We start from the raw sequence: 26,459 nt of genomic DNA on the forward strand, positions 1-26,459 counted from the left end.
GAGAGAGAGAGAGAGAGAGAGAGAGAGAGAGAGAGAGAGAATAGATACCAACAGCAATGAGCCTGTTTATCTGTTTTTATTATTCATTTCTCAGAATTGGAATTCTTGGTAAAACCCTGAGCCATTAAGTAATGTGACCCAACAACTGGAAATTGCATCATTTGTTATAATTTTGTTTCTCAGTCTCCAATCCTTCATGCATTATCAAGTTTCCTCTGTAAATGTTTAATTTGTCAGCCAGCCAGAATGAAGTGTAGCCGTGGCACATTGCTTACAAAGACTTATGTGTAACTCATGTTAAAAATGTATGAATATGTTACTTGTCCATTATAGAGATTGAAAACCATAATGAATTTACAAAGATGAATATGATGCTGTACTCACAATCACACGTTAGTGAGTCCTCATAATTTATTCTATGTAAATATGAATAGAATCCATTCTTATGAGGCTTCCTTGAGGATATAGTTAAGGCAAGATGAAATGAATTTTATGATATTTAAATATTTCCTTTCTGACCCACTTTCCTTCACGACATTAGTATATTTTCCATGAGACAGCAAGCGCAGGGCCTGCACAAGTCTGCACCAGATCCTCTGCAAACATATTATAGATTTCAGATTAGTGTTTTTATGGGACTCCTGGGTGTGTGCATGAATGGGCCTCTGATTCCTATGCCTTTTCTTGGGATCTTTTGTTTCTGTTGGTTTGCTTTGTCCAGTTTTAATGTGATGTTTTTTGTTTCATCTTAGTATATATATTTATATTTGTTCTTGTCTCTTAGAAGCGTAGTCTTCTCTAATTAGAAACAGAAAGAGAACAGGACTCAAATGAGAAGGAAGGTGGGGAAGAACTGGGAGAAGTAAGGGGGATTGTATCCAGGATATATTGTATTATTTGAGACCTGTTTTCAATAAAAGGGGGAGAAAGACTCCTGTTATCATGCTTCTCTTTTTTTTAATGTTTTTATTTTTTAATTTGTCATTAATTTATTCTTGTTACATCTCAATGGTTATCCCATCGCTTGTATCCTCCCATTCCTCCCTCCCTCCCACTTTCTCCCTGTTCCCCTCCCCTATGACTGTGACTGAGGGGGACCTCCTCCCCCTGTATATGCTCATAGGGTATCAAGTCTCTTCTTGTTAGCCTGCTATCCTTCCTCTGAGTGTCACCTATCATGCTTTTCTCTGTCCAGGACCCACTAATTTTTAATTATTAACATTTTTCAATGAATAATTTATAAGAAATAAAATTTACATACTTAAAATGGACAAATTAATCCTGTTTAGAACATTTACTGTTTCCTGCAAACATTGCTCAGGCAGAGAATACTTGCAACATCATCAAGGTTTCTGACACCATTAAGAGTCAGTCCTGACTCCTGCTCTCTTCCCCAGAAGGCACCGGCCTGCCTAAAGTCAGCACAGATGTGCTTCTTATAGTAGACATTTATGTAAGTGAAATAGCATAGTACCAGGTAAACACAGCCCGTGAAATTAGCATGACCTTGTCAAGATTCATCTATGATATTAACAGAACATTAAAATAAGGTACCCTTAACTGCTAACTAATGTTACGTTTTAAGAAAATACTGAGCTTCATGTATCCTAAGATAGTGGTAAAACAACTGTCTGTGCTAGAGTATAAGAAGTGAGAACAAGGAGAAAGCATGTGAGTGCAACAATGCCAACAATAGTGAAACTCACAGTCTGTGCTAGAGAAGTGTTGGCACACACCAGGGACAACACCACAGCAATGTCACAAAAGAAACAGTTCACCCTTTGGGGCCACAGTAGGGTAACTTGAAGATAAGAAATATAAGGATGGTCGAATGTACAAAGCCAAGCGCCCACTGTGAAGCAGGCACACACCCCGTGGTTGATGATCATGTATCTCATAGAGTAACAAATAACCACAGTGTGGTCATAGGCCGTCACTGTATACAGGAAACACTCAGTGTCCAATACCCTCTTTCCTCCTTGTCTCCATATCCCATCCTTGACCCTGGGGGTGAGGGAGAATCCCTGCTGGACCAGAGACCACACCAGCCACCAGAACTCCAGGTGGGCTACCCTGCTGGGCACCTACTCCACCCTCCAGGTGGCCCCTTAACACCGTCCCCAATCCCACACCTCACCTCCTTGTCACCTAATACCAGCCCCTAACTCAGATGTTAACTTCCTGCTGGAACAGAGGTCCTGCAGTCCACAAAACTTCAGCCCGCAACTAAGGCAGAGACTCCCATGATCAGCAAGGGCCACCAAAGGTCCAGCCAGCCTCCAACTCAGTTGGAGACTCCCTGTTCAACCAACAGCCACACAGGCCAGAAGACTCGAGAGGAAATAGAAACTAAGAAACAAAATATTCATCCAACAAGAAAATGCAGAAATAAGAACCTATAATCACACAAACCTAGATGCCTAAATGACATCATAAGAACATAACCGACAACAGCCAGAGCACTATGTCACCAGTAGAGCCCAGCTATCCTATTGCAGCAAGCTTTTAATATTCCAACACAGCTGGAGTATAAGAAAAAGGCCTGAAGACCAACTTTATGAGGATAGGAGAAGTTTTTAAAAAGGAAGTGAACAAATCCCTTAAAGAAATCCAGAAAAAAAAAAAGCAAACAAAAAAAATTGAAAGAAATGAATAAGTCCCTTAAAGAAAGCCTAGAAAAAACAAATATTGAAAAGAGGCATGACGAAAAGAAGAGCTGAGAGGCACTGCGCTGTAAGAGATGGCACAGCTCTGCCTCATTAGAAGGAGCATCATCTTGAGAGACATCACTGATGGAGAAACACGTCAAACATTGCAGGTTCCCCAGGAAGAAACACATAGGGTGTGGAGATTGGGGGAAGCTAGGACGGTTCCCCAGCAAGGTGAAGACATAGAAGACCAGGAACAGGACGAAGAGCATGCTCTCTAGAGATTCCCAGTAGGATGAACTCTGTCACAGAGGAGGAGTTCCTCATGCTCATAGCACAGGAAGCTTTGGAAAAGTAAAGCAGTGGTGTCCATGAGTAACTGAGAACAGCTTCCTGACCAAGGGATCCTATCTAAGGCAATGGCTACAAACAAAACAAAGCCAGTGAGGGAAAGGGACCAGTGATGACTCTGCCCTCAACTTCAAATACTGCTTCACATTCAGCCTCAGTTTGCTCAGACAATACTAAGACAACAGATTAGTTTGTAATTGGTAGAAGTGTTCCAGTAACCACCGCTCACCAAAAATCCAGTTTCCCTAAATCTGGCTTACCATCAATTAAGCTGGCTATTTAATATCCATTATCATTTTTGGTCAGATGACAACTTGAGTTCAATATTGGCACAGCCATATTTAGTAGAACCAGGCAGATTCATGAAGCCAGCACAGCTGCTTGACACAGCTCCAGTAAAGCCAAGCAGATTGCTACAACCACTGTTCTGCTCTTCTGTCTGTAAATGGCACAGCCATGTCCACTGGAAACAGTCAGGAAGCCAGGACAGCTGCTTGAACAGTTGCAGCAAAGCTGAGCAGATTGATACAATCGCTGTCCTTCTATCTTTAACTTTGGGGTTTTTGGTCTTTTGTATTGCATTATTTGGGGACTTTCTGCATTATGGTGAAACTTATGTATTTTCCTGAGAAAAATTGTGCCTGAGTCTTTTTAGAAAAATCCAAAAATTAATTTTATCTGACCACGATATGGAAGTCTTACTTACACCTGGAGACCATTAAACACAGATCACCACATTGCTGCATGAGGCCATCCATCAGGAATCTTCTTGTAATAACTGCCCTTGGTCTAACTCAAACAATATACTGGTGCATGCTAAACAGAGACAACTGACAAACCCTGACTGGCCAGGAGAATAGGTTATAGACTCCAGCCCTCTTTTAATTATAGGCTTAAAGGTCTCTAAAAATGTACTTTAAAGATAGGGCATGGTGCAGGGCACACTCCTGAAGGAATAAAATGCAGTAAATAAGATAGATTGATTAAGATAATCTTCTCCTACTTTATAGCACAGATGTGTTACATATAGTAAAGAAAAAAAGTTAGGTATTAATATTTGCTATTCATAGAAAGACCAGTTCAGATATTTTCTGTTTGTCTGCAGTGCTGTCATTCTATAAACATTGCCAGCCTAAAAGCAGGTTGTCATATATTAAATGTGTTTTCCTTGGAGGGGACATTCTTCATATTCTTTAAATTAGAATTGTGGGGATAATAATAAAGAGGATGATAATAATAATCCGTATTAACAATAAAACTCTGTTCTGTTTGTATTCTAATTATAACTGAGGTTATAATAAAAAATCTAACACATACTCTGTACCACTTAGATGACCATTAGTCCATCTTTGTTTTGTAAGACTAAAACCAGGGACACGACAAGGCTGCCCGTTCTCTCTGATCTCTTCACTATAGTATTTGAGGTTGTAGCTGGAGCTAGACGAAAACTAAAAGAGATCAAAGGGATCCAAATCGGAAAGGAAAAAATCAAATATCACTGTTTGCAGATGATATGATAGTATGCATGCGCGATCCCATGAATTCTACCAAAGTACTCCCACAACTGATAAACACCTTCAGCAAAGTGGCTGGATGCCAAATCAATTAAATAAAAACCAGTGGCCCTCGGTTATACAAAAGACAAAGAGGCTGAGAAAGAAATTAGGGAAGCAACATCCTTCACAATGGCCACCAAAAAGATGAAATGTAATGGTATAACTCTAACAAAGCAAGTAGAGACCAATATAAAAAAATAAAAAATAAAAATAAAGCTTCATCTCTGAAAAAAGAAATTGAAGAAGATAGCAGAAGAGGCAAAGATCTCCCATGTTTAAACAGTAGGACTAACAGAGTAAAAATACCCACCTTACCAAAAACAATCTACATATTCAATGCAATTCACACCAAAATTTCAACACAATTCTTTAAGAAACTTGAAAGAACAATTTCATATGGGGAAAAAAACTAAATCTCTAAGACAATTCTACACAATATAAGATCTTCTGGAGGTATCTCCATTCCAGATCTCAAGCTTTTTACTATAGAACAACAGTAATAAAAATGGCATGGTGTTGACATAAAAACAAACAGGTGAATCGATTGAAGACCCACACACCTATGGACACTTGTTTTTTGACAAAGAAGCAAAAACCATACAATGGAAAAAAGATAGCATCTTCAACCAATGGTGCTGGACTAACTGGAGGTCTACATGTAGAGAAATGCAAATTTATCCATATTTATCGCCTTGCACAAAACTAAGGTCCAAATGGATTAAAGATCTCAGCATAAAACCAGACACACTAAATCTGTTAGAAGAACAGATAGGAAAGAGCCTTGAACTCATTGGCACAGGAGACAACTTCCTAAATAGAATGCCAATAGCTCAGGCTCTAAGATCAACATTTAATAAATGGAACCTCATGAAACTGAAAAGCTTCTATAAGGCCAAGGAAAGTCTCAACAGAGAAAAGCAACAGCCCACAGACTGGGAAAATATCTTCGCCAACCCTACATCTGACGGAGGGCTAATATCCAAAATATATAAAAAACTCAAGAAATAAAATACCACCAAACCAAATAATCCAATTTTTAAAATGTGGTACAGAACTAAACAGAGAATTCTCCTCAAAGGAATGTCTACTGGCTGATAAACACTTAAGAAATACTCAAAATCCCTAGTCAGCAAGGAAATGCAAATCAAAACAACTCTCAGAATAGCTCAAATGACAGCACACGCTAGTAAGAATGTGGAGAAGAAGAAACACTCCTCCATTGCTGGTGGGAGCAAAAACTTGTACAACCATTTTTTAAAAACTGGGACTAGTTCTACCTCAAGACCCAGCTATACCACTCATGTGCATATACCCGAAAAATGCTCCCCCATAGACAAGGACATTTGCTCAACTATGTTCATAGCAGCTTTATTCATAATAGCCAAAATATGGACACAAGCTAGATGTCCATCTGTTGAACAATGGATAAAAAAAAACTGTGGTACATTTACACAATGGAATACTACTCAGCTATTAAAAACAAAGAAATCTTGATAATTGCAAGCAAATAAACTAGAAATGATCATTCTGAGTGAGGCAACCCAGACCCAGAAAGCTTTTATGCATGACATATAATCACTTATATGTATATATTAGCCACAAAATACAGGATACCCACATTACAATTCACAGGCATAAAGAAACTAAATTACAAGGAGGACCTTAGGGAGAATGTTTAATTCTCATTCAGATGGGTAAATAGAATAGATACTGGAAATAATTGAAGAGAATGAACAGGACAGGAACCTACCATAGCGGTCCTCTGAAAGACTCCATCCAGCAGGGTATCCAAGAAGATGCTGAGACTCACAGCCAAACTTTGAGATGGAATGCAGGGAGCCTTATGGAAGAATTGGGGAATAGAAGACCCTGGAGGGGTCAGGAGCTCCTCAAGGAGACCGATGGAGCCAACAAATCCAGGCGGAGGAGGGTGGTGCTGCAGACTGGTGCACCAACCAAAGACCATGCATGGTGAGGACCTACGCCTTCTTCTCAGATAGAGTAGATAAGCATGACAGTCTCCTTGTAGGTCTCATAATATGGGGAGTAGAGGCTACCTCTGACATGGACTCTGGTACCTACTCATTGATCACTTCCTTCTTGAGAGGCAGCCTTGCCAGGCCAGAGAAAGAGGATACAGACAGTCCAGATGAGACTTGAAAGGCTGAGGTCAAATGTTAAGAGAGGAGGGCTCCCCTTTCTGAGGAGTAGAGGAGGAAGGGAGGGAGCAAAGGAGTGTGAGGGAAGGATGGTAGGATCAGGAGTCAGTGAGGGAGGGGGCTACAGTTGCGATGTAAAGTGAACAAATTAAATTTTTAATTTTTTAAAAACTTAAAAGAAATAAATGTGAACTATGTACATATGCTTATAAGATTTTATCATATACTTTTTATATAATTATATAAAGAAAATGACAAAAATAGACATACTATAGATTTTACATCGTGCCACATATACAAACAGGGATTATACTTAACTGCCCACCTCAAGTAAATAATAAACTGGACCAAATGCATTTAGTAAGGTGCTTTCAGAGCTGTGAAAAGTACAGACAACTGAAACTTGTGAGGAAGGAAGATTTAGGAGCTGAACAACTTTGTTTTAATGTATTTTTTGTATTCTGGTGTCAGGGCTCTCACATAGAGAACAAATAGACAGCATGATCATCTAAGTTGAAAAAAAAGTCTGATGCAATATCTGAAATCAGTGGATGTATAGGAAATGTAGGATACAATACTTATATAAAACATCTATCATCTTTCTATATTTTAAAATTACCACTTAAAATATCAAGCCAGAAAATACTTAATGATAAATCTGAGAAAATTAACTAGATCTGAGCACTGAAATTACACACATTGTTAACAGATGTAAAAGACATATGTGGTATCCATGAATTAGATGGATATCAGTTCTCCCATAACTACTCTACACATTCAATCCAATGCTAACTAAAACCTAAGCAGATCTGTTTTTAGAAATTTTAAAGCTTGGTTCAAAAATAGCACAGAAGTGCAAAGAATCATGAATAGCAAAAGTTGTTGTTTAAGAAAAAAAGGAATATTCAAAGAACAACACTGGTAGAACAGGTCCATTGATGAATGTGGTTATAAATAAATGCACATGGAGTCCTGCCCTTCTCTACTCACTTGCCAAGAATCAGAAGAGGATGTAATTACATGAGGATGACTGGGAGTATGGGCATTATCATATATAAATCCTACAACTGAAAAAGTATATTTTCAGTGGTGCCCTTGTGGAAATCAGAGGACAATTTTGGAGGTCAGTTCACTCCACCTGTATGTAGATCCTAGGGCTCCATCTCTGGTTATCAAGAGTGTATGGTGACCACACTAGCCTACTGAGCCGTAGGGCCTGCCTGAGTGCAGAATTCTTGATGATGCTGGAAGTTCTGGTTTGCCTATCACATAGATTCTCACATTATTAAGAAGAGCCTCAAAATTGGCTAATTCTTTTCTTGTTATTAAAAAGATCAAACTCATCCAATGCCGTCTTGAGCTCTTCTTGATATAAAAATTTTACTGGGCAAAATGTATGTCTCAAATCTCAAAACTGTACATTCCATTAAGTGACAATGACTTATGTTAAGTTGAACTAAATTGACAGTAATTATTAAAAGAAACTTTCTAAAATGTGATAGTTTCACATATATCAAATATGTCTTAATTTAAATGGACACCAATGTTAGAAAATTGATAGATTAATTGTCAAAAATATTAATTCAACGGGTTTCCTGCATTCAAATATGTCCCACAGCGAAAAATATTACCCATCTAAATTTTTTTTAGCATTAATTACTTTTGGCACAGTGCAGGCTTGGTCTTGCTTTTTATTTTCAAGAGAACTCTTTCCTCAGTAGCTAGGACATGCATTAATTCCAGAAGGAAACACCTTGTCATTCTTTAGTTTAATTAATTTATATAAAAACAGACAAGAAAAACTACCTTCACAGAAAATGAACACATTTCATGCTTAAAGAAGGAGTAAAGGCAAAAGTCTCAGAGAAATCTCTGAACCAAAAGCTGTGAGGTATCCACCATTCCTGAACAGAAGAAGCTTACAAGACTGCTAACCCCTAGAGAAGAGTTTAATTAGTCAGATCAGTTTCTAGAAGAGAACATAATCTGATATCCCTGGAGCACAGAAAAGTTAAAGATTCATCAAAGAGACTTGGAGGCTCTACAGAGAATTGCCCACTAGGGCATGAAAGCCCATATTTTCCACTTTTGAAATCATAGCAGAAATCTAGGCTGGGTGTTGATCTACCCCTGCAGAAGCCTTGAAGCTAAACTTTGATGGCTCTTCATTACATTTTGAAAAAATAAAAAGGGTAAACAAATGATGGCCCATCAAAGCATAACCAGCTTGCACACATGCATTTGCCTAGAGTTCTCAATGTTTATAATAATGGTGAGCTATTCTTGCCCATGAACAATCTAGGGACAAACTCCTGAGATATCAACTCCAATCCTAAGGTCTATTTCAAAAGGATTTTATTTCTGTAATTTTTCTTCGGTATTTTTAACAATGTGGGGGAAGAACTGCTACTGTTCTTCAAGGACACAAAGGTCTTTAAACTTTAATGTCTGTCTTGAGATCCAAAGCAGAGCTCCACAATTGGTAAGTAGCCAAAATTAACTCTGGGCATCTCATTCCTGGCTGGTCACATTGGAAAGTCTACAATATATTTAAGGTGGAACCCTTGGATCCTTCAGCCTTCTTTAAAATCAGTTTAGATTGCCTTAGTCATGACTTACCTAATACTATGTGGTTTAATAAAAGTCTATTATATAATGCATCGATCAATTAAGTATTTTATAAACCATAGCACTTCACCACAGAGCATCCAATGCAGCTCCAGCTGACTACCACACATAAAAATGCTTCTGATAAAGAAGTAAATATGAAAAGTGCAGGGATGTCCCTAAGATTGGGCAAGTGATCTTCCTTTTCCATTGGCTGAATCTAGATTTATAACGTGATTTCCACTGACAGTCCATTACCTTTCACTACTTTTTACATTTAAGTATATTGTTCATGAGACACCCATTCTGCTCTTTGGATAAAAATACATTTATTCTTGTCTCTGAAATGACAGATATACTGTAAATGAATACAATGATTTAGACTGTATATCCAGTTTGTATGCTTACACTTCGTAGCCACATGTATAATTAAATTTAATTCAGACGTGTTACTCAAAGATGAGACAATATTTACCTTTCTTTACAATTTAAACAAAATTGTTCATGCGCATCTCAAAGTGCACAGAGATCATCTGAACACGCTTCTGTAGCATGAACAGTAGCTTAAAGTACTAGAGAGATAAGGAAGAAATGAAATAAATGTGCTCTGGCCATTACTGTGATGATTTGCAGCTCTTAATATGACCAAAAATCAGGACAATGGAAAAAAGACAGACTTGGACATAAGAATATTGCAGACTCACACTGTCCTTGTATCTGTTGCCAACCAGAGAGCATCTACTACCCAGGAGGAAAGTTACTGTAACATTTTCACCCCAATGCAATTATTTAATGATCAAAGGGAAAGATGAATGATTAGTGAGGTGTGTGTGCGCACTCGCATGTGTGTGTGTGTGTGTGTGTGTGTGTGTGTGTGTAAGTGTGTGTGTCCTACTGTGTGCCTCTGAATGCACATCAAAGAAGAGGGAAAGTGGAGGTTGGTGCTGGAAGAAGATTATTAGCACTAGTTACTATTTAAGTATATTTTTTCTAATTGTACAAAACAAGGAATATTAAATTTGTTCATCTTGCTAAAAATTCAACCATTTCATATAAAACTCAAATTTTTGTCTTATGACTAACAGGGATACAAGTAGAATAAGAAAGCAGCCATTTCTTTGAGCTGGGGTATCTATATAAAATGTGTAATATAATTTCTACTTCGTGTTCTCCACCAGTGAAAATTCCATGGCCATACTTCATATGAAGAAATGTCAAACATGAGCATAGTGACCACGTTCCTCCTCTCAGGCATTCCCCATGCACCAGCCCTGGACACGTTGCTCTTTGGACTCTTCCTGACCATTTATGTTTTCACTGTGCTGGGAAATCTCATCATCCTGCTGGTGATCAGGGTGGATTCCCACCTCCACACACCCATGTACTACTTCCTCTCCAACCTCTCCTTTATTGACATGTGGTTCTCCACAATCACAGTGCCCAAAATGCTGATGACTTTGGTGTCCACAGAAGGCGGGGCTATCTCCTTCCACAGCTGCGTGGCACAGCTCTACTCTTTCCACTTCCTGGGTAGCACCGAGTGTTTCCTCTACACAGTCATGTCCTATGACCGCTACCTGGCCATCAGTTACCCACTCAGGTACAGCAGCATGATGAGTGGGAGAGTTTGTGCCCTGATGGCTGCTGGCACCTGGCTCACTGGTTCCCTGCACTCTGCTGTCCAGACTGTGTTGACCTTCCGTTTGCCCTACTGTGGACCCAACCAGATCCAGCATTATTTCTGTGATGCTCCTCCCATCCTCAAGCTGGCCTGTGCAGACACCTCTGTCAACGAGATGGTCATCTTCGTGAACATCGGGGTAGTGGCTTCAGGCTGCTTTCTTCTGATATCCCTGTCCTATGTGTCCATCGTCTGCTCCATCCTGAGGATCCGCACTTCAGAGGGCCGACACAAGGCTTTCCAGACCTGTGCTTCACACTGCATCGTGGTCTTCTGTTTCTTTGGCCCTGGTCTCTTCATCTACCTAAGGCCAAACTCCAGGGATGCTGTGGATGGAGTTGTGGCCATTTTCTACACTATGCTAACACCTCTACTCAACCCTGTTGTGTACACCCTGAGGAACAAGGAGGTGAAGAAAGCGCTGTTGAAACTCAAATATATGTCAGTGTTTACTCAGGGTAAATGAGCAAGTAAAGATAAATACACTTAACATCTTCAAAGTCTCTGATTGAATTATACTTCTGGTGTGACCGTGAGATTTTTCAAAGAACACTTCAAATATTTAGCTTTATTTTCTAATGAAGCGCCTGAGAATTTTTCATTCCTTGATAAAAACTTGAAGGAATCCCAAAGAAAACAAACTGTGAACATAATTTCAGCACAAAGACAATTTTCTTACCTTTCTTCTGTGTTTTAAGAAATACACCAGAAAAAGAATGCAATTCTACTACCTATTCAAACATTTCCCTGAATTGCAATCCTGTGTGATATTCTTACAGTATGTTTCATCTGATTGAAGTAAATCATTTAGCAATCTCTTTTTTTATATGTTTAAACATTTCTTAAATAAAAATTGCATACAATGTAGTCACTAAAAGACATAGTATGCTTATGAGGAGGCAAACATTTTGAAAACGTTCAAAATATTTCACGAGCTAATACAATATAGGTGTTTACTTTTTTAATATTCTGAAAACTAAGGCTTTGAGAGTAAACATATGTCTATGAATGTGACACGTACACTGTATATTTTTTTACGGATTACCAGTAACAGCTCTTCTAAGTCTTCCTATGAAAAATTCCTGACATTTTGTTCAAGTTCAAAGTGTCCATTTCAGAAAGTGTAAAAAAAAAATAGAATAAAGAAGAATAGACAAAAAAGAATCAAAACTATTCATTGATTTTATTCTCCAATTTATAAAATTTCATAGACTTTCATTTTATTTTGCTATTTCTACAAGCCACATATGCTTGACTTGAAGTATAAAATGTACTTTGGATATTTTCTGGGAAGAAGGATTTTCACCATAAGCCTTACCACCCATTGCCCACATATATACATATATTAAAAGTGTGAATGACTTTTAATTACATATCACATGTTTCATCTTAATGCAACACATGCCTCTCTTACTCTTTCTAGGAGATGAAGAAGACGGATCTGGAACGCCAATATGAAGTGTGGCCAGACTTCTGATATGTTGTGGCAACCACATTTCAGAGACTTCTTAAGAAAGAGTTATCCAATCTGCCCTAGATTGCTGCCTTTTACCTGAGTAAACTGTGACACTGTGCTGAGAATAAATATCCTGCTAACTGTGGTAGAACTCATGGTTGTTTCATGGTTCTCCCTGTTATATGTAGTTTGTTTTATTCATGTGTAATAAATAAATGCTCACATTTAAAAAATTAAAAACTAAATTTAAAAAACAACATGGTTGACATCTGCCTGTGTTCTTTATATGTGCAAACCATCACTCTTCCAAAGTGTAAATGACTGACTGACTCAACTTATCTTTCCCAGATGCCATGGGTTTACCATGATATCTCACATGTGCATTGTAACTTTCTAAATTCCACCAATTTCCCATCATACTCTGGGGCTCCAGAATGTATGTTAAAGCTCTTTGTCTTTTATGCCTGAAATTTAGATGCCACATAATTAAAATAATTGAAGAAATTGCTGCATTGATTAATTACTCAGAAAGTAGGGCTGAAGAGATACACAAGTATCAATACTAGGATTATTATAAAATGTGTCCTATCCTTTAAATATGTGAATCATGATACATTCTTTTCAATTGTTCATTAGCTTGGAACATGCAGTCTCAGAAATTCCATCAGATATATAATAACCATACACATACCATATTTTTAAATTTCAGGTTATCGTGAAAGTGATATCCCTGGCACAGTCCTCTGTGGGCACTTTAGTAGTTTGGTGCTTCAAGAGATGTAAATTTGAGGTTTAAAAAATACCCTAGGGAATAGAGCAATACACAGTAGAATGTGGTTAAAAATTATCTGAAGTTTCAACATTGTGTGTGTGAAATACAAACATCAGAGGCTGTGTTGTTTTTAATTTTAACTTTCATCTAATTTCTTTCTCTGAAAACAATATTGATAGCTCTACTGAGCATTAATAAGGACACACATATTTGCAAAACTCAGTTATACTGGTAATATAAATGGTCTCTCATTATTTTTCAAATTAGTCCTTTCATTTTTCAGAGCTTTATCAGGGGTTCATGCCCTCCTACCTCCTTCAATTCCTCATCATTGTTTTCTTTAACCCTTACTCGATTTTTTAAATTTTAAAAAAGGAGAAATTTAATATGCTTCATAGTTTTAGAGGCTAACAACCCATTAGCATAGTGTTTGTTCCTGAAAAGACACTGTTGGGTATATACCTTAGTAGATGGTTTTATAAGGGTAGGTACACCTATGAGAGGAAAAGATCATGCGAGGAGACAGGAATCTGGAGCAAGATTCATGCTCAAGATCACTTTAATCCTCTCCTAAGATTAACCAGTGTCTCATGGGAACTGTCTCAGTTCCCTCCAAGGGTGGCAGTCCTATCATCTTCCACCAGATTCCACCTCTTAAAAGTGACATCGCTTCTTACCCCTCCCCCACTCATTTATTAATTTCCATCTAGGGAGGGGACACCACTCATAAAACCTTAGACCCAAAATTTGTCTTGTCTAAAAGAAGTGTAGGGATAAAGAGGAAGCAGAGATTAAGAGAATAGCAAACCAATGACTGGCCTGACTTGAGACCCACCCCATGGGAGAGAGCCAACTGATAACTATTAATGATACTCCCATTATTCATGTGTGGGGGTTGATGTGTGATTTAAGCTTTACACATCTATTCTGTTAGCTTGTGTCTTTTTATTGGAGAGTTGATTCCCTTGACGTTGATAAATATTAGTGATCAATGATTGTTAGTTCCTTTTATTGTGGTATTGGTAGTAATAATGTGTTTGTGTATTTGCCTTCTTTTGGTTATACTGTTGTGAAGTTATCTATATCCTGTGTTTTCTTGGGTGCAGTTGAGCTTGTTGGGTTGGAGTTTTCCTTCTAATATCTTCTGTGGGGTTGGATTTATGCATAGATGTTGTTAAAATTTGGTTTTGTCATGGAATATATATTTTTCTGCCTCTATGGTAATTGAAAACTTTGCAGAGTACAATAGTCTGGGCTGCCATTTGTGGTCTCTTACACTCTTCATGACATCTTCCCAGACTTTCTGACTTTCAGAGTCTCTGTTGAGAAGTAAAGTGTGATTCTCATAGGTCTGCCTTTATATGTGGCTTGGCATTTTTACAGTGCTGCTTTTAATATTTTTTCTGTGTTCTGTAGATTGAATGTTTTTTAATATGATGGAAGGAATTTATTTTCTGGTCTAGTCTATTTGGTGTCCTATAAGCCTTTCATATGTCTAAAGACATCTCTTTCTTTAGGTTGGGGAAATTTTCTTCTATGATTTTCTTGAAAATATTTTCTAGCCCTTGAAGCCTAAAATCTTCCTTTCCTTCTAGTCCTATTATTCTTAGGTTTCATTTTTTTCATGGTGTCCTTGATTTCTTAGATTGTGTGTATGTGTGTGTGTATGTGTCAGAAACTTTTTCTATTTAAAAGTTTCTTTGGCAGATACATCAATATCTTCAGTTGTATCCTATATGCCTCAGATTCTTTCCTCTGTCTTTTGTATTCTGTTGATGATGTTTCCCTCTGTGGTTCTTGTTGTCTTCTCTAAGTTTTACATCTCCAGGATTTCCTCAGTTTATGTTTTCTTAATTATTTCTATTTCCGTTTTCAGGTCTTAAACCATTTTACCCAGTTTCTTCATTGGTTTGGTTGTATTTTCCTGTATGTCTTTGATGTCCTCTATTTACTTGATTGTATTTTCCTGTATTTCTGTGAGGGATGTATTCACTTCCTCTTTAAACTCCTTTAACAACTTTATGTGCTTAGGTTTAAGGTCACTTTCTTGCGTTTTAGCTGCATTAAAATATCCACGATTTTTTTGAGGGGTGTGGGTCTGGTGGAGAAATATTGCCCTGGTTTTTGTTTACTATGTTCTTCTGCTAGCCTTTATCCATCTGATCGCCTGTGGGGTTGGCTGCTTTTTCCTGTAACCTGCAGGGTTTCTTTGCCCTCTGTGATCAAGTGAGATCCTGCTGGTCTCCTCAAGCCAGCTTGTAAAGCTGAACCAAAGGCTGGATCTTCAGTTCTCTAGAGTTCAGAGTATGGGCCCTGGCATTTCAGAGTCAACCATGCTGGGATGCTGACCTTGGTATCCAGGCACTGCCCTCAGGAAAGTGGGAGGCATCTGAGGTCTGTTTGCTGGAATAGAGCACATCTGGAACTGGAGACCCATGCTAGATTAGGCAGAAAGCACCAATTGCCGTGCGTCCTGGATCTGAGAGTGTGGGACTCCTGTACCTAGGAGACAGCCACAGTGGGCCTGGAACTGTGCTTCCCCAGTTCCCAAGATATCCCCTTCTGTCAGGGAACACCAACTTCAGTGTTTTGAAGTGAGCCACGAGGTTATTCACCAGATCTACATTCTCTGATATTCTGCCACTCAGATACTGTATGCCATGGCTGCCACCATCTTGGAAGTCCACCTTACTCTACTTTCAGTTGCATGAAGGTGTCACATCTGAAACGGGTTGTAGGTAGATACTCCGAGATTTGAGTTATGATGTCTTGAAGCACTCATGACAAGAAAAAACTAAATTGCTTTGTACATGGGTAAAAATCATATACCCATATACAATAATAACTAATCAAAAATATGTGCTTTCAGCCAAGTGTGGTGGTAAACTCCTGGAATCCAAGCACTCAGGGAAGCAGAGGCAGGCAGATCTCTGTGAGTTTGACTCCAGCCTGGTCTACCAAGCAAGTCTAGGGCAACCAAGGCTACACAGAGAAATTCTGTCTCAAAATCAAAAACTAAATAAATAATACACATGCTTTCTTAAGTCAGTGACTATACTGACATCATGTTGACATGCAAAAACGAAATAACCTGGAAGTTGTCTAAAAACAACATAGCATAACAGATAACGTGGGATCAAAGCTTGCCCATGTTTCTCACCCATCAAACCTATTTAGGGGACAGCACTTATCAGAATTCTTCCTAAAGATTAAATTGAGATAATCCAGTACAGAACATAATCCATCACAATTTCAATAATGTCTATGGTTTTCTGTCTTCAATTATTAATTTGGAATATTTTAATATTACATAAAGTCCATTAATAAATTTGTTACACAGTTAATAAATATGGGTATATATAATATATGGAAATGGTTAATTGAGGGAAAAGACAGCTGAATTGTAAGTAATGTTATTTACTCAGCAGCTTATCAATAATTTCAGCAACTTGCATTTCTGTCTCTTTAAAAAACACTGTTCAGCTGCCAAGAAAAATGCAAATAGACAACTGTGACTCCAACCAGCAAAAAAAATGGTTATATACAGCAAAGGAAACACTCCACAAAAATGAAACAACAACAATGACTGAAAGAAATATTTGCAAGCCATCTGTTTGATCCAAAGTTATTATCTAAAGTAGATCAACCAAAACACATAGCAGCATATACTTAGAAGTACATAAATGTCACATGCATGTATTAGAGATGACTCTGCAAAGATGGGTCAAAGTACTTGAATACTTTCAGAATAATTCATATGAATTACCAAGAGATATACTCTAAACATCATTAATCATCAGAGAAATGCAATTCAAGCCATAAATGTGAAATAGTGGATATTACCAAAGTAAAAAATCTAGTTCATTACATGTATGTGGATACAAGGACGGGCTTTGTCCAGTCTACTCTTAAAACATTCTAACACATTTCATCTTATGTCTAGCATTAGTTTCCTGTTTTCAGGGTTTAACTTGTTGGGGGGGCTTGAAAATATCATACAAAATTACTGTATTTGCTTCACTTACACCTTCTCCCTTCCAACTCCTCCCATGCCCCCAACACTTTCAAATTAATGACCTGATTTTCATTATTGTTATGTATATTAAACATATATTTTTATTATTTTATTTTTCTTTTTAATTTTTACATATGTGTGTGTGTCTATTTAGGGCTGCTCATATGTACATGTTTCAGACCGACCACTTGGTGTTGAATAACTTGTCAGGAAGCTCAAAACAAAATCTCCCTCTCCCAACAAACGTTGCTTCCCTGTAGCTCTTCATTGAGGAGTTCCTCTATAGTGTTGGCACGTCAACTGCTGTTGTCAGTTTACAGACCGTTTTTAAGCAACCATATTGCTGTGATTCATGGAACCAGCTTCCCTGCCATACCCAGAGGATACTAGCAGCCAACTCTCAGTTTAGTTTCACAGCCCTTTGATTTTGAATTGAAACTTTGTTTTCTTGATGTTTTGTATATTCTGAATATTAGTTTTCCCTTAGAGATATATCTGAAAAAAATTCCCTGCCATATTTTGGCATCATCTTCACTTGGTTGATTGTCAATTGTTGGTCTTAATTCCTCAGTAAATGGAGCTCTATTCAGAAATTCCTTTTCTATACCTATATTTTATATGTCACTGTATGTGGGCATATATATATATATATATATATATATATATATATATATATATTCTTAAGATTAATTACATCAATTAACCCTTCCATTTCTTCCCTCTAACTTCTCCTCTGTATAACTACTTCTTCCTTTCAGATCTATGACCTGTATTTTAACTGTTGTGCAATATATAATATATATTCCTAACTATATATGTGTGTGTATACAAGATTCTTGGCCCATATAATATTATGTGTTTGTGTGTGTGCATGTGCATTTGTGTGTGTGTGTGTGTGTGTGTGTGTGTGTGCATGTTTTCAACTCTAGCCAATTGGTACTGGATAACCAGTTGGTGTACTGTTTCCTAGGGAGGACGTTTTTCCCTACTCTCAGCATCCCTTAACCACCTGTAGTTCTTTATGTAAGTTGAGGACTTAGGTAGTTCTCCCCTCCACAGTAGAATGTCTACTGATGTCAACCTTCTTAATGTTGGATGTGAATTTACCATGCATGTATTTCATTATGTTGAAGTATGCTCTGTCTCTCTTTAGGAATTTTATCATGAAATCATGCTGAATTTTTCCAAAAGCTTTTTCTGCATCTATTGAAATGATCATGATTTTTTTTTACTTTAGTTCCATTTATATGATTATAACATGATTTGTGTATATTAGTACATCTATGATAAAGAAAACAGAACATGTTGTGTTTTGTGTGTGGTGTGTATACATATATATACATATACATATATATCCCTGAATTCAATCTGAGTATTTTACTGAGGATTTTTGAATCTATGTTCAACAGGAATACTGGTCTTAAATTTTCTCTTTTTCTTTTATGTGCTTTACCTAAATTGGATATTACAGTAACACTGGTTTTGCAGAAAGAGCTCCTGTGATTTTTTAAATTATTGAACAAGTATTGGTCTCTTTGAAGTCTGGCAGGATACTGCTGAGAGTCCATCCGGGCCTCAGCATTTCATAGTCCATTGCATTTTATTGATGTTTTGAACTTCTTGTTCATTACGGGTCTGTGTGCCTTGCTGTTCACTTCTTGCTTTAAAATTTGAATATTTCTAGAAATCTTCCCTGTTTTAGTTTATTTTAACTTAATGAAGTATAAGTTTGCGAAGTGCTTAGAGTATTTTTAACTTCTTTGGTGTCTGTTATAATATTTACCTGTTCGTATCTGGTTCTGTTCATTTAAATCATGTGTTTCTTTCTTTTGATTAGCTGGGCCAAGGGTCTGTCAATCTTCTTTATATTTTCACTAAAACTAGCTTTTAGATTTTTTGATTCTTTGTGTTGTTTTCCTTGGGTTTTTGTTGTTGTTGTTGTTGTTGTTGTTGTTGTTGTTGTTGTTTGGTTTTTGGGTTTTTTTTAGTTAAGTTCTGCTCTTATTTCTGTTATGACTTTCTACCTGCAATATTTAGGTTTGCTTTGTTTTTGTTTTTTGAAATTCTTGAGTTGTTTTTGGTTTGCTTTGGTTTGGGTTTTTTTTGTTTGTTTGTTTGTTTGTTTTGTTTTTGTTTTTCAAGACAGGTTTCTCTGTGTAGCCTTGGCTGTCCTGGACTCACTTTGTAGACCAGGCTGGCCTCAAATTCACAAAGATCTACCTGCCTCTGCCTCGTGAGTGCTGGGATTGATTAAAGGTGTGCACCACCATGCCCAGAAAATTCTTGAGTTGTATCATTTATTCATGCTCTCAGATTTTTTTTCTCTTTTTAAAATTATTTCTATTTTCTTTTTTTTCCTTTATAGCTGACTCTCAATATTCTCCCTCAATCTTCCCGTTATCTTTTCACATTCTCAAGAGGTGGCATTTAGAGTTATAATTATCCCTCGTGGGTCTGTTTTTAAGGTGTCTTAGGGTGGTGGTTGTTGTGTTATGCTTTCATTTTCATTTATTTGCATTATTTTTGTCGATATCTTATTTTATCCATTCATTATTTAATAATATGGTAGTCATTCTCCAGGGTTTGTGTAATTATTAGAGTTTTTACTATGGATTCTAACCTTTTGTGTTGTGGACAGATAGGATACATGGAAATATTTCATTTACATGTGTTTGTTGGTAATTGTTTTGTGTCCCAGTATATGGTGGTTTTTACAAAACTCACCAGTGTGTGCCTGGAGATTATCTGTGCAACCCGAACTAGGCATCTATTTTTCTAATTAAAAAAAAAAACATGTTGAAATCTGATTATTATACTGTTGCTTTTTTTACCTTCTAAATAAATGCACCATTGACCCATATTTGTAATTAGGGATATCTGCACACCAAGGTGTCTATAGTTTTCTGTGTTTCCAAAATTTTGAGTTTGCAAGAAAAGAAGTATCTGGAAAGCATGTCAGTCTACACTCTGTAGAAAAAAAAGAAAAAAATACAGTATGAACAATGTGAAGTTCTAGTTGTGGGTGATGGAGACTTAAATGCGTATTCATTCTATACAGCCATATCCTATGATCACGCTTTGATCGTGATTGCCTGCTCAGACACAGCAGTATGATAGTGAGGAGAGCATGGCCATTCTGGCTGCTGGGACCTGCCTCAGTGGGCCCCTAAACTCTGCTGATTTTCTGTTGGTCCATGCAGTTGTTTCTGTGTTGTGCTGCCCGTCCTCAAGTTGTCCCATGAAGATACACATGGCTTCCTTTATTAAGGCAACAACACAAATTCACTGTCTTTATAGTTATGAGGAACAGAAATATAAATAGCAGGGCATCTATCAAAATGTTAACAGATTAATTTCTTCTGAAGACTCTAGAAAATCATTTCTTTACTAGCTTCTTCTAGATTTTAACATTTCTCTTTGTTCCTTCATTTTAGACCCTCTCATTTTTCTGAGCTTATGTTTCCAGCCTTCGCCTTATTGTTACATCTCTTGCTTATGACTTTGAACTTTTCTTTTATGCCTTCTGATGACATTGGGCCAATATGGCTACTATATGAGGACCTTCATATTTAATCCTGTGACTCTCCTAATTTAAGAAAAAATTTTCACTTTAACAAAACTCTTTTTTCTTTACAAAGTAAAAATTTCAAAGGTTTTTGATGATTAGAAATTAGACAAATCTTGACAATGATGAGATATTATAGAGAGAGACTTATATTCAGAATTCTAGATGCACCAAAATAGTAAAGATGTTTTCTTCAAGGCTGCCAAATACAAATAGCCAAAACACTAATAATGTAACATTTATATAATTCCTGATTGTGTCATGGTTCTTCTTGTTGTAGGTAGTTTATTGTATATATGTATAGCAATATAAGTGCATATGTAAAAAATAAAAATACATAATAAAAATTTTTATTGATAAAAAAGAAAGAAATTAAGCAAATCTTCAGCTTAAAAGTAGAATTGCAATAACATCATAGCCTACCCTTTTTGTGTGGATGAAATGGGTGAGTTCATTGAAGTGCTCAATTAATATTAATGTTTTAAATTAAACTTAAATATAATATTTTATCCATTTTTTAAGACTTTCATGTAAATATTAGAGGTATTTGGATCATGTTCACTCTCCTCATCTAAAACCTCTGGGCACCCAGCACACACATCCCCCTCCAAACTTAATAATTTCTTATTTCATTCTTATTAACTACCCACTGATTCTAATGATCACTGTTCTACACTCCTCTACTGCAGCACAGTCAACTCAGGAGGCACAATAATACCCCTAGAGAAAACTGACTTACCTTCCCCTAGCAGGCATCAATTATCAATAGCATCTCAGCTTCTGGGATTTTATTCCCCTCCTCCCTCCTTGCAGGAATGCTAAATAGGTGTGTTTTGTATGCCTCTTGTATGGGTAATCACAGCTATTATGCGTTCATAAGTACAACCATCCTGTCATCTCCAAAAGAGAATGATTCATCACGGTCTTCTCAAACCCCCTGCTCTATCCTGAGTGTGTGTGATCGACTCTGAGAATTGGAGTCCTTAAAATACTGAATCTCCTAGTTCATTATAATTCTTCCCGTATAACCCTATTCCCCAGAATAAGTACCAGGCTATGAACAGCACTAGAGAACATTTACTTCACTGATCATCTTATATTGATTGAACCACAGTTTGTATTACCAATTGGAAAGCGCCTCTCCTGGTGATGGAAATTACCCGTCATGCTATCCCGAAGCTAGGTGACTACGATTTTTTTTCAAAATTTTATCCGTTATGATTCAACATATCTATTTATTTAACATTTCTGGCTTGTAGGTGTTGAATCATATCAAATAGAGCAAAAAAAATGACTCTAAAGTGCAAGTCATAAAGACTTTTAGGTCATCATGTTCATTGCTTTATAGCACTCCATTATGTGAGTATACAAAAATAAAATTTCACTCTATTGTTACTCATTTAAATAGTGACTCTCTGCCCACTTGAAATGGAGCATTTCTAGAAATTAATTTTTTTAAAGCCTTTACATATATGTATTCCTACACAAGTACATTTAGATGTGGACTTATTCTTAGAAAACCATATATTACCATTGTGAACCTTGTTTAGGATATATTTGCATAGCTATGCATACAGACAAGCACAGATACACTAAAAGAGTAAAACTTGAACACAAAAACTACTGACTAAAAGGACCTCACTAACTACAATAAAACTGTGCCTATGTTCTCCTAACTACTAGCATAATAGAAATGAACCTGAAAGCAGCATCCTATCGGGTCAACAAAAAGAGAACTTGAACCTGAAAAAGCAGCGGAGATAACATCACACTGAACTGTTGGTGGTTTTTATTTTTAAAATAAAACCAAACCATTTTCAAAGAATAAGAAATCAAACTATGAGCACATTTGTCACACGTCAGAGATGTAATTGCTATTCAGAAAATCCTTAGAAAATATACTTACCTGTATATTCCTAAAGAAGAGGATTCAATAATGAATTGTAACTAAATAATATTGCTGATGTTGGAAAAATGAAATATCTTTTAACCGGTGTTACTGGCTCTTGGAATGTGCTACAATGTCTTTGAGTTTGACCAGTGCTTTCTTCACCTCCTTGTTCCTCAGAGTGTACACAACAGGGTTGAGTAGAGGTGTCAGCACAGTGTAGAAAACAGCTACAACTCCATCCACAGCATCCCTGGAGCCTGGCCTCAGGTAGATGAAAACACAGGGCACAAAGAAACAGAGGACCACGATGCAGTGTGAAGCACAGGTCTGGAAAGCCCTGTGTCGGCCCTCTGAAGTGCGGATCCTCAAGATGGAGCACACGATGGACACATAGGACAGGGATATCAGAAGAAAGCAGCCTGAAGCCACTACCCCGATGTTCACGAAGATGACCATCTCGTTGACAGAGGTGTCTGCACAGGCCAGCTTAAGGATGGGAGGAGCATCACAGAAATAATGCTGGATCTGGTTGGGTCCACAGTAGGGCAAACGGAAGGTCAACACAGTCTGGACAGCAGAGTGCAGGGAACCAGTGAGCCAGGTGCCAGCAGCCATCAGGGCACAAACTCTCCCACTCATCATGCTGCTGTACCTGAGTGGGTAACTGATGGCCAGGTAGCGGTCATAGGACATGACTGTATAGAGGAAACACTCGGTGCTACCCAGGAAGTGGAAAGAGTAGAGCTGTGCCACGCAGCTGTGGAAGGAGATAGCCCCGCCTTCTGTGGACACCAAAGTCATCAACATTTTGGGCACTGTGACTGTGGAGAACCACATGTCAATAAAGGAGAGGTTGGTCAGAAAGTAGTACATGGGTGTGTGGAGGTGGGAATCCACCCTGATCACCATCAGGATGAGGAAGTTGCCCAGCACAGTGAGAATGTAAATCACCAAGAAGATTACAAAGAGCATGGTGTCCAGGGATGGTGCGTGGGGAATACCTGAGAGGAGGAATGTGGTCACCAGGGTCACGTTTGACATTTCTTCCACCCTGGATCATTCTTCCTATAGAGATATAAGGATAACTCAGATATTAACAAATAATAATTCATGTTTTGTAATACTAGACTTTATGTTACTTCATAGAGGACTTTAATGATGGTGGAGAAATGACTCAGGTACCCCTCTCACACACCAGCCTAGAAATCCAAGCAGTGGCATATACAAATGCATATAAGAAGAAAAGCGTATAACAAAATGTCTGTTTTCATCTTATTTGGGAGCATCATTAATTCCCACAGCTACATTAAACATATAAAGGTTTTATTGCCAACATTTTGTGCGTCAGACCTGCTGTGGTACATATAGCTCATGGGTCTTAGAACTCAAGGTGCACAATGATTGTGTAATCTCACCCAAGAGTCAGAATTTTATCTAAGCTATTACTGGCTTGACAGAACTTAATTTTGTATAATTTTAGAACTGAGATTCTCGTATGTTAATGGTTCTTAGTAGAATCCATCACCCTAGGTTTTAGAATCACCCTAGGACCTATTCAACGCTAGGCATCTGATCATCTCAATACATGACAGGTGCTTTTTCTGTCACCTGGATAGTCATTTTTCCATTGCTAAGACAAAGTGTGGTGCCAGAAAATTAGGGAAATAATTATTCTCCAGCCATGCTCACAGCTGAGTACATATTTGGAGAAATAAGATTGAATATTCAGGGAGAATACAGTACTTTGTAATAATGCTGGAGTCTGTTTAAAGTTTTACCTACCAGAATCAGTTCTCTCCTTTGGATCCACACAAATAATTCAAGAATAAAAAACTTGCTGACATTAATGGCATTAATGAGTTTCACTGAATTCCACACCATAATTCAGTCACATGCTGGTAGATATGTTATTGAGCAGTGCTAATACTGTCTCCTGACTAAAAACATGCAACTTAAGATTGATATGCAATCTCTACTCAGTGAATGACAGTGACAAGCCTTGCTAAAGAACTGCAGAAAGGCCACCTAGACCTTAGAAGGGAAATGTGTCAGTTCTCTTCGGTATCCCAGAAACCTCCCAGCTTTACAGCATGCTCTGAAGAGCTTTGTTTCTGGTCTTTAGTGGTGCCCCATTACTGCCTGCTTCTCAAAGAGTCTCCCTAGAGTCTCAAAGTCAAAAAAGAATATCAGATGCCCAACTATACAGCTCCACTGTCAAGAAAAGAGAAACTTTCATACATACTAAACCCTCTGTTTCCTCTCTACTTATATATCATTAAGAACATCAGAATCCCATGTGCTCTCTTAACCACAAAATGCTTAATAAGGAAGAATTTTTGTTATGCATATTTTTGTACTAGGATTCAGATTACATTCTGATATTGGCTTTATTAGAGATTGTATTTTATCAACACCTGCTTTCATCATAACCCTCAAATAAAAACAGTGCTCTTACAAAGGAAATGATTCTGTCAAGCCTGTGTTGCTTATTCATCTATGTCTTTAAATTGAAACGAATGCATTGGGACCCCATGTCACTCAATCATGCGACTATTCTGTATGACTGAGACTGAGATGATTATTTTTACTTGATACAAAATATTGTCTAGAACTAATAATTGTTTTATTTTTATTTGTTTTAACTTTACTGTATTATGAATTGACTTGTAAACCCATTTTTTGCTAATCAAGAAAATAAGATCTGCTCTTAGAAGATTCCAAATGAAATATTTCTTCTCTGTAAGGAATCTAGCTTTAGCTTTTTAAAAAAAAAGGCATGTCTTTTTACAAATATGGGAAAAATAGAAGGAACTTGATTATTGACTTTACTGTATGAACATGAAGTCGCCTCCATCAGGGAATACCACCATGAAACATATACTGTAGAAATGACCCAACACAAAGAAAAATATATTTACAGTCGATGAAAAAAGAAACTATCCATGAGAAGTCCAAGGCAGCTGAGACTCCAACAGGAATCTCAATCAAGAAGGTCAATCAAGAAGCTGACATTACATGAATACTATAGCATCATTTGAAATCATCAGTCACTCACCTACCCATCTTCCTGCTTACCTCTCTATGTAGTGAGAGAGAGACTGTACAGCTAAAGTCAGGACGGAGCCTAATAATTTACAAATATCATAAATGAATATGAACATTTACACTAAAAGAAAAAAGAACAGAATGGAAAACAAGTTAGACCCACTCAAGAGCAACAACAGACTGTGGTTCATTTTTTTGTGGCAAAACATACCTAAAATTTTCCAAAAATGTTTCACCTTCTAGCTATAGACAAACAGTACTTTGCAGGTTACCATATAAAAAGACATTCTGAGAAAAGGATGCCCTTTTCTAATTAAACTCCAAGCTAATTAGTTCCTAGCCTAGAAACCAGCATGACTACATATATAGATGCTTAACTTAGTCTCATGTCTCCAGGGATGGGTTTGCTCTAGGGTATGCAGGTTCCCTTGACAAGCAAAAACAATCAGCAAGACACAAAGGAAAAGTTTAAAGGATTTTCACAAACACGACTATCTCCTCAAATTATCCAAGGTCTCAGGTCTCTCTATTGCCTGATCTCCACTTAAACTGTCCCAAAGTCCATGTGAGGATCAATCGACTGCTGTCTGAAGCTGCATGCCACTGTGTATCACAACCCCTTTTGTTGTCAACTCAAACACCCACATTCCTAGCAGTGTGTAGTTTCTAAGGTTCTAGGGAGTGTTATAAATTGATTCCAGTGTGGGGACTCA

At 37.4% G+C, this 26,459-nt stretch overlaps 2 protein-coding genes across 2 annotated transcripts; one reads left to right on the top strand and one right to left on the bottom strand.

The window, feature by feature from the left end:
- Positions 1 to 10,532: 10,532 nt before the first annotated feature.
- On the top strand, positions 10,533 to 11,468 carry LOC311598271 (olfactory receptor 10G7; the record flags this gene model as incomplete). Its single annotated transcript, XM_084783302.1, has 1 exon — positions 10,533 to 11,468. The coding sequence occupies one exon, from the start codon at positions 10,533 to 10,535 to the stop codon at positions 11,466 to 11,468; it is 936 nt and encodes a 311-aa protein (XP_084639428.1).
- An 11,338-nt stretch (positions 11,469 to 22,806) lies between these two features.
- LOC311598276 (olfactory receptor 10G9) lies at positions 22,807 to 23,744 on the bottom strand (the record flags this gene model as incomplete). Its single annotated transcript, XM_084783306.1, has 1 exon — positions 22,807 to 23,744. Exon 1 carries the CDS (start codon positions 23,740 to 23,742, stop codon positions 22,807 to 22,809), a length of 936 nt encoding a protein of 311 aa, XP_084639432.1. The 5' UTR covers positions 23,743 to 23,744.
- Positions 23,745 to 26,459: the final 2,715 nt, after the last annotated feature.

Source organism: Acomys minous, assembly GCF_964271855.1.
Source record: "Acomys minous genome assembly, chromosome: 5".
In the NCBI taxonomy this organism is placed as follows: domain Eukaryota; kingdom Metazoa; phylum Chordata; class Mammalia; order Rodentia; family Muridae; genus Acomys; species Acomys minous.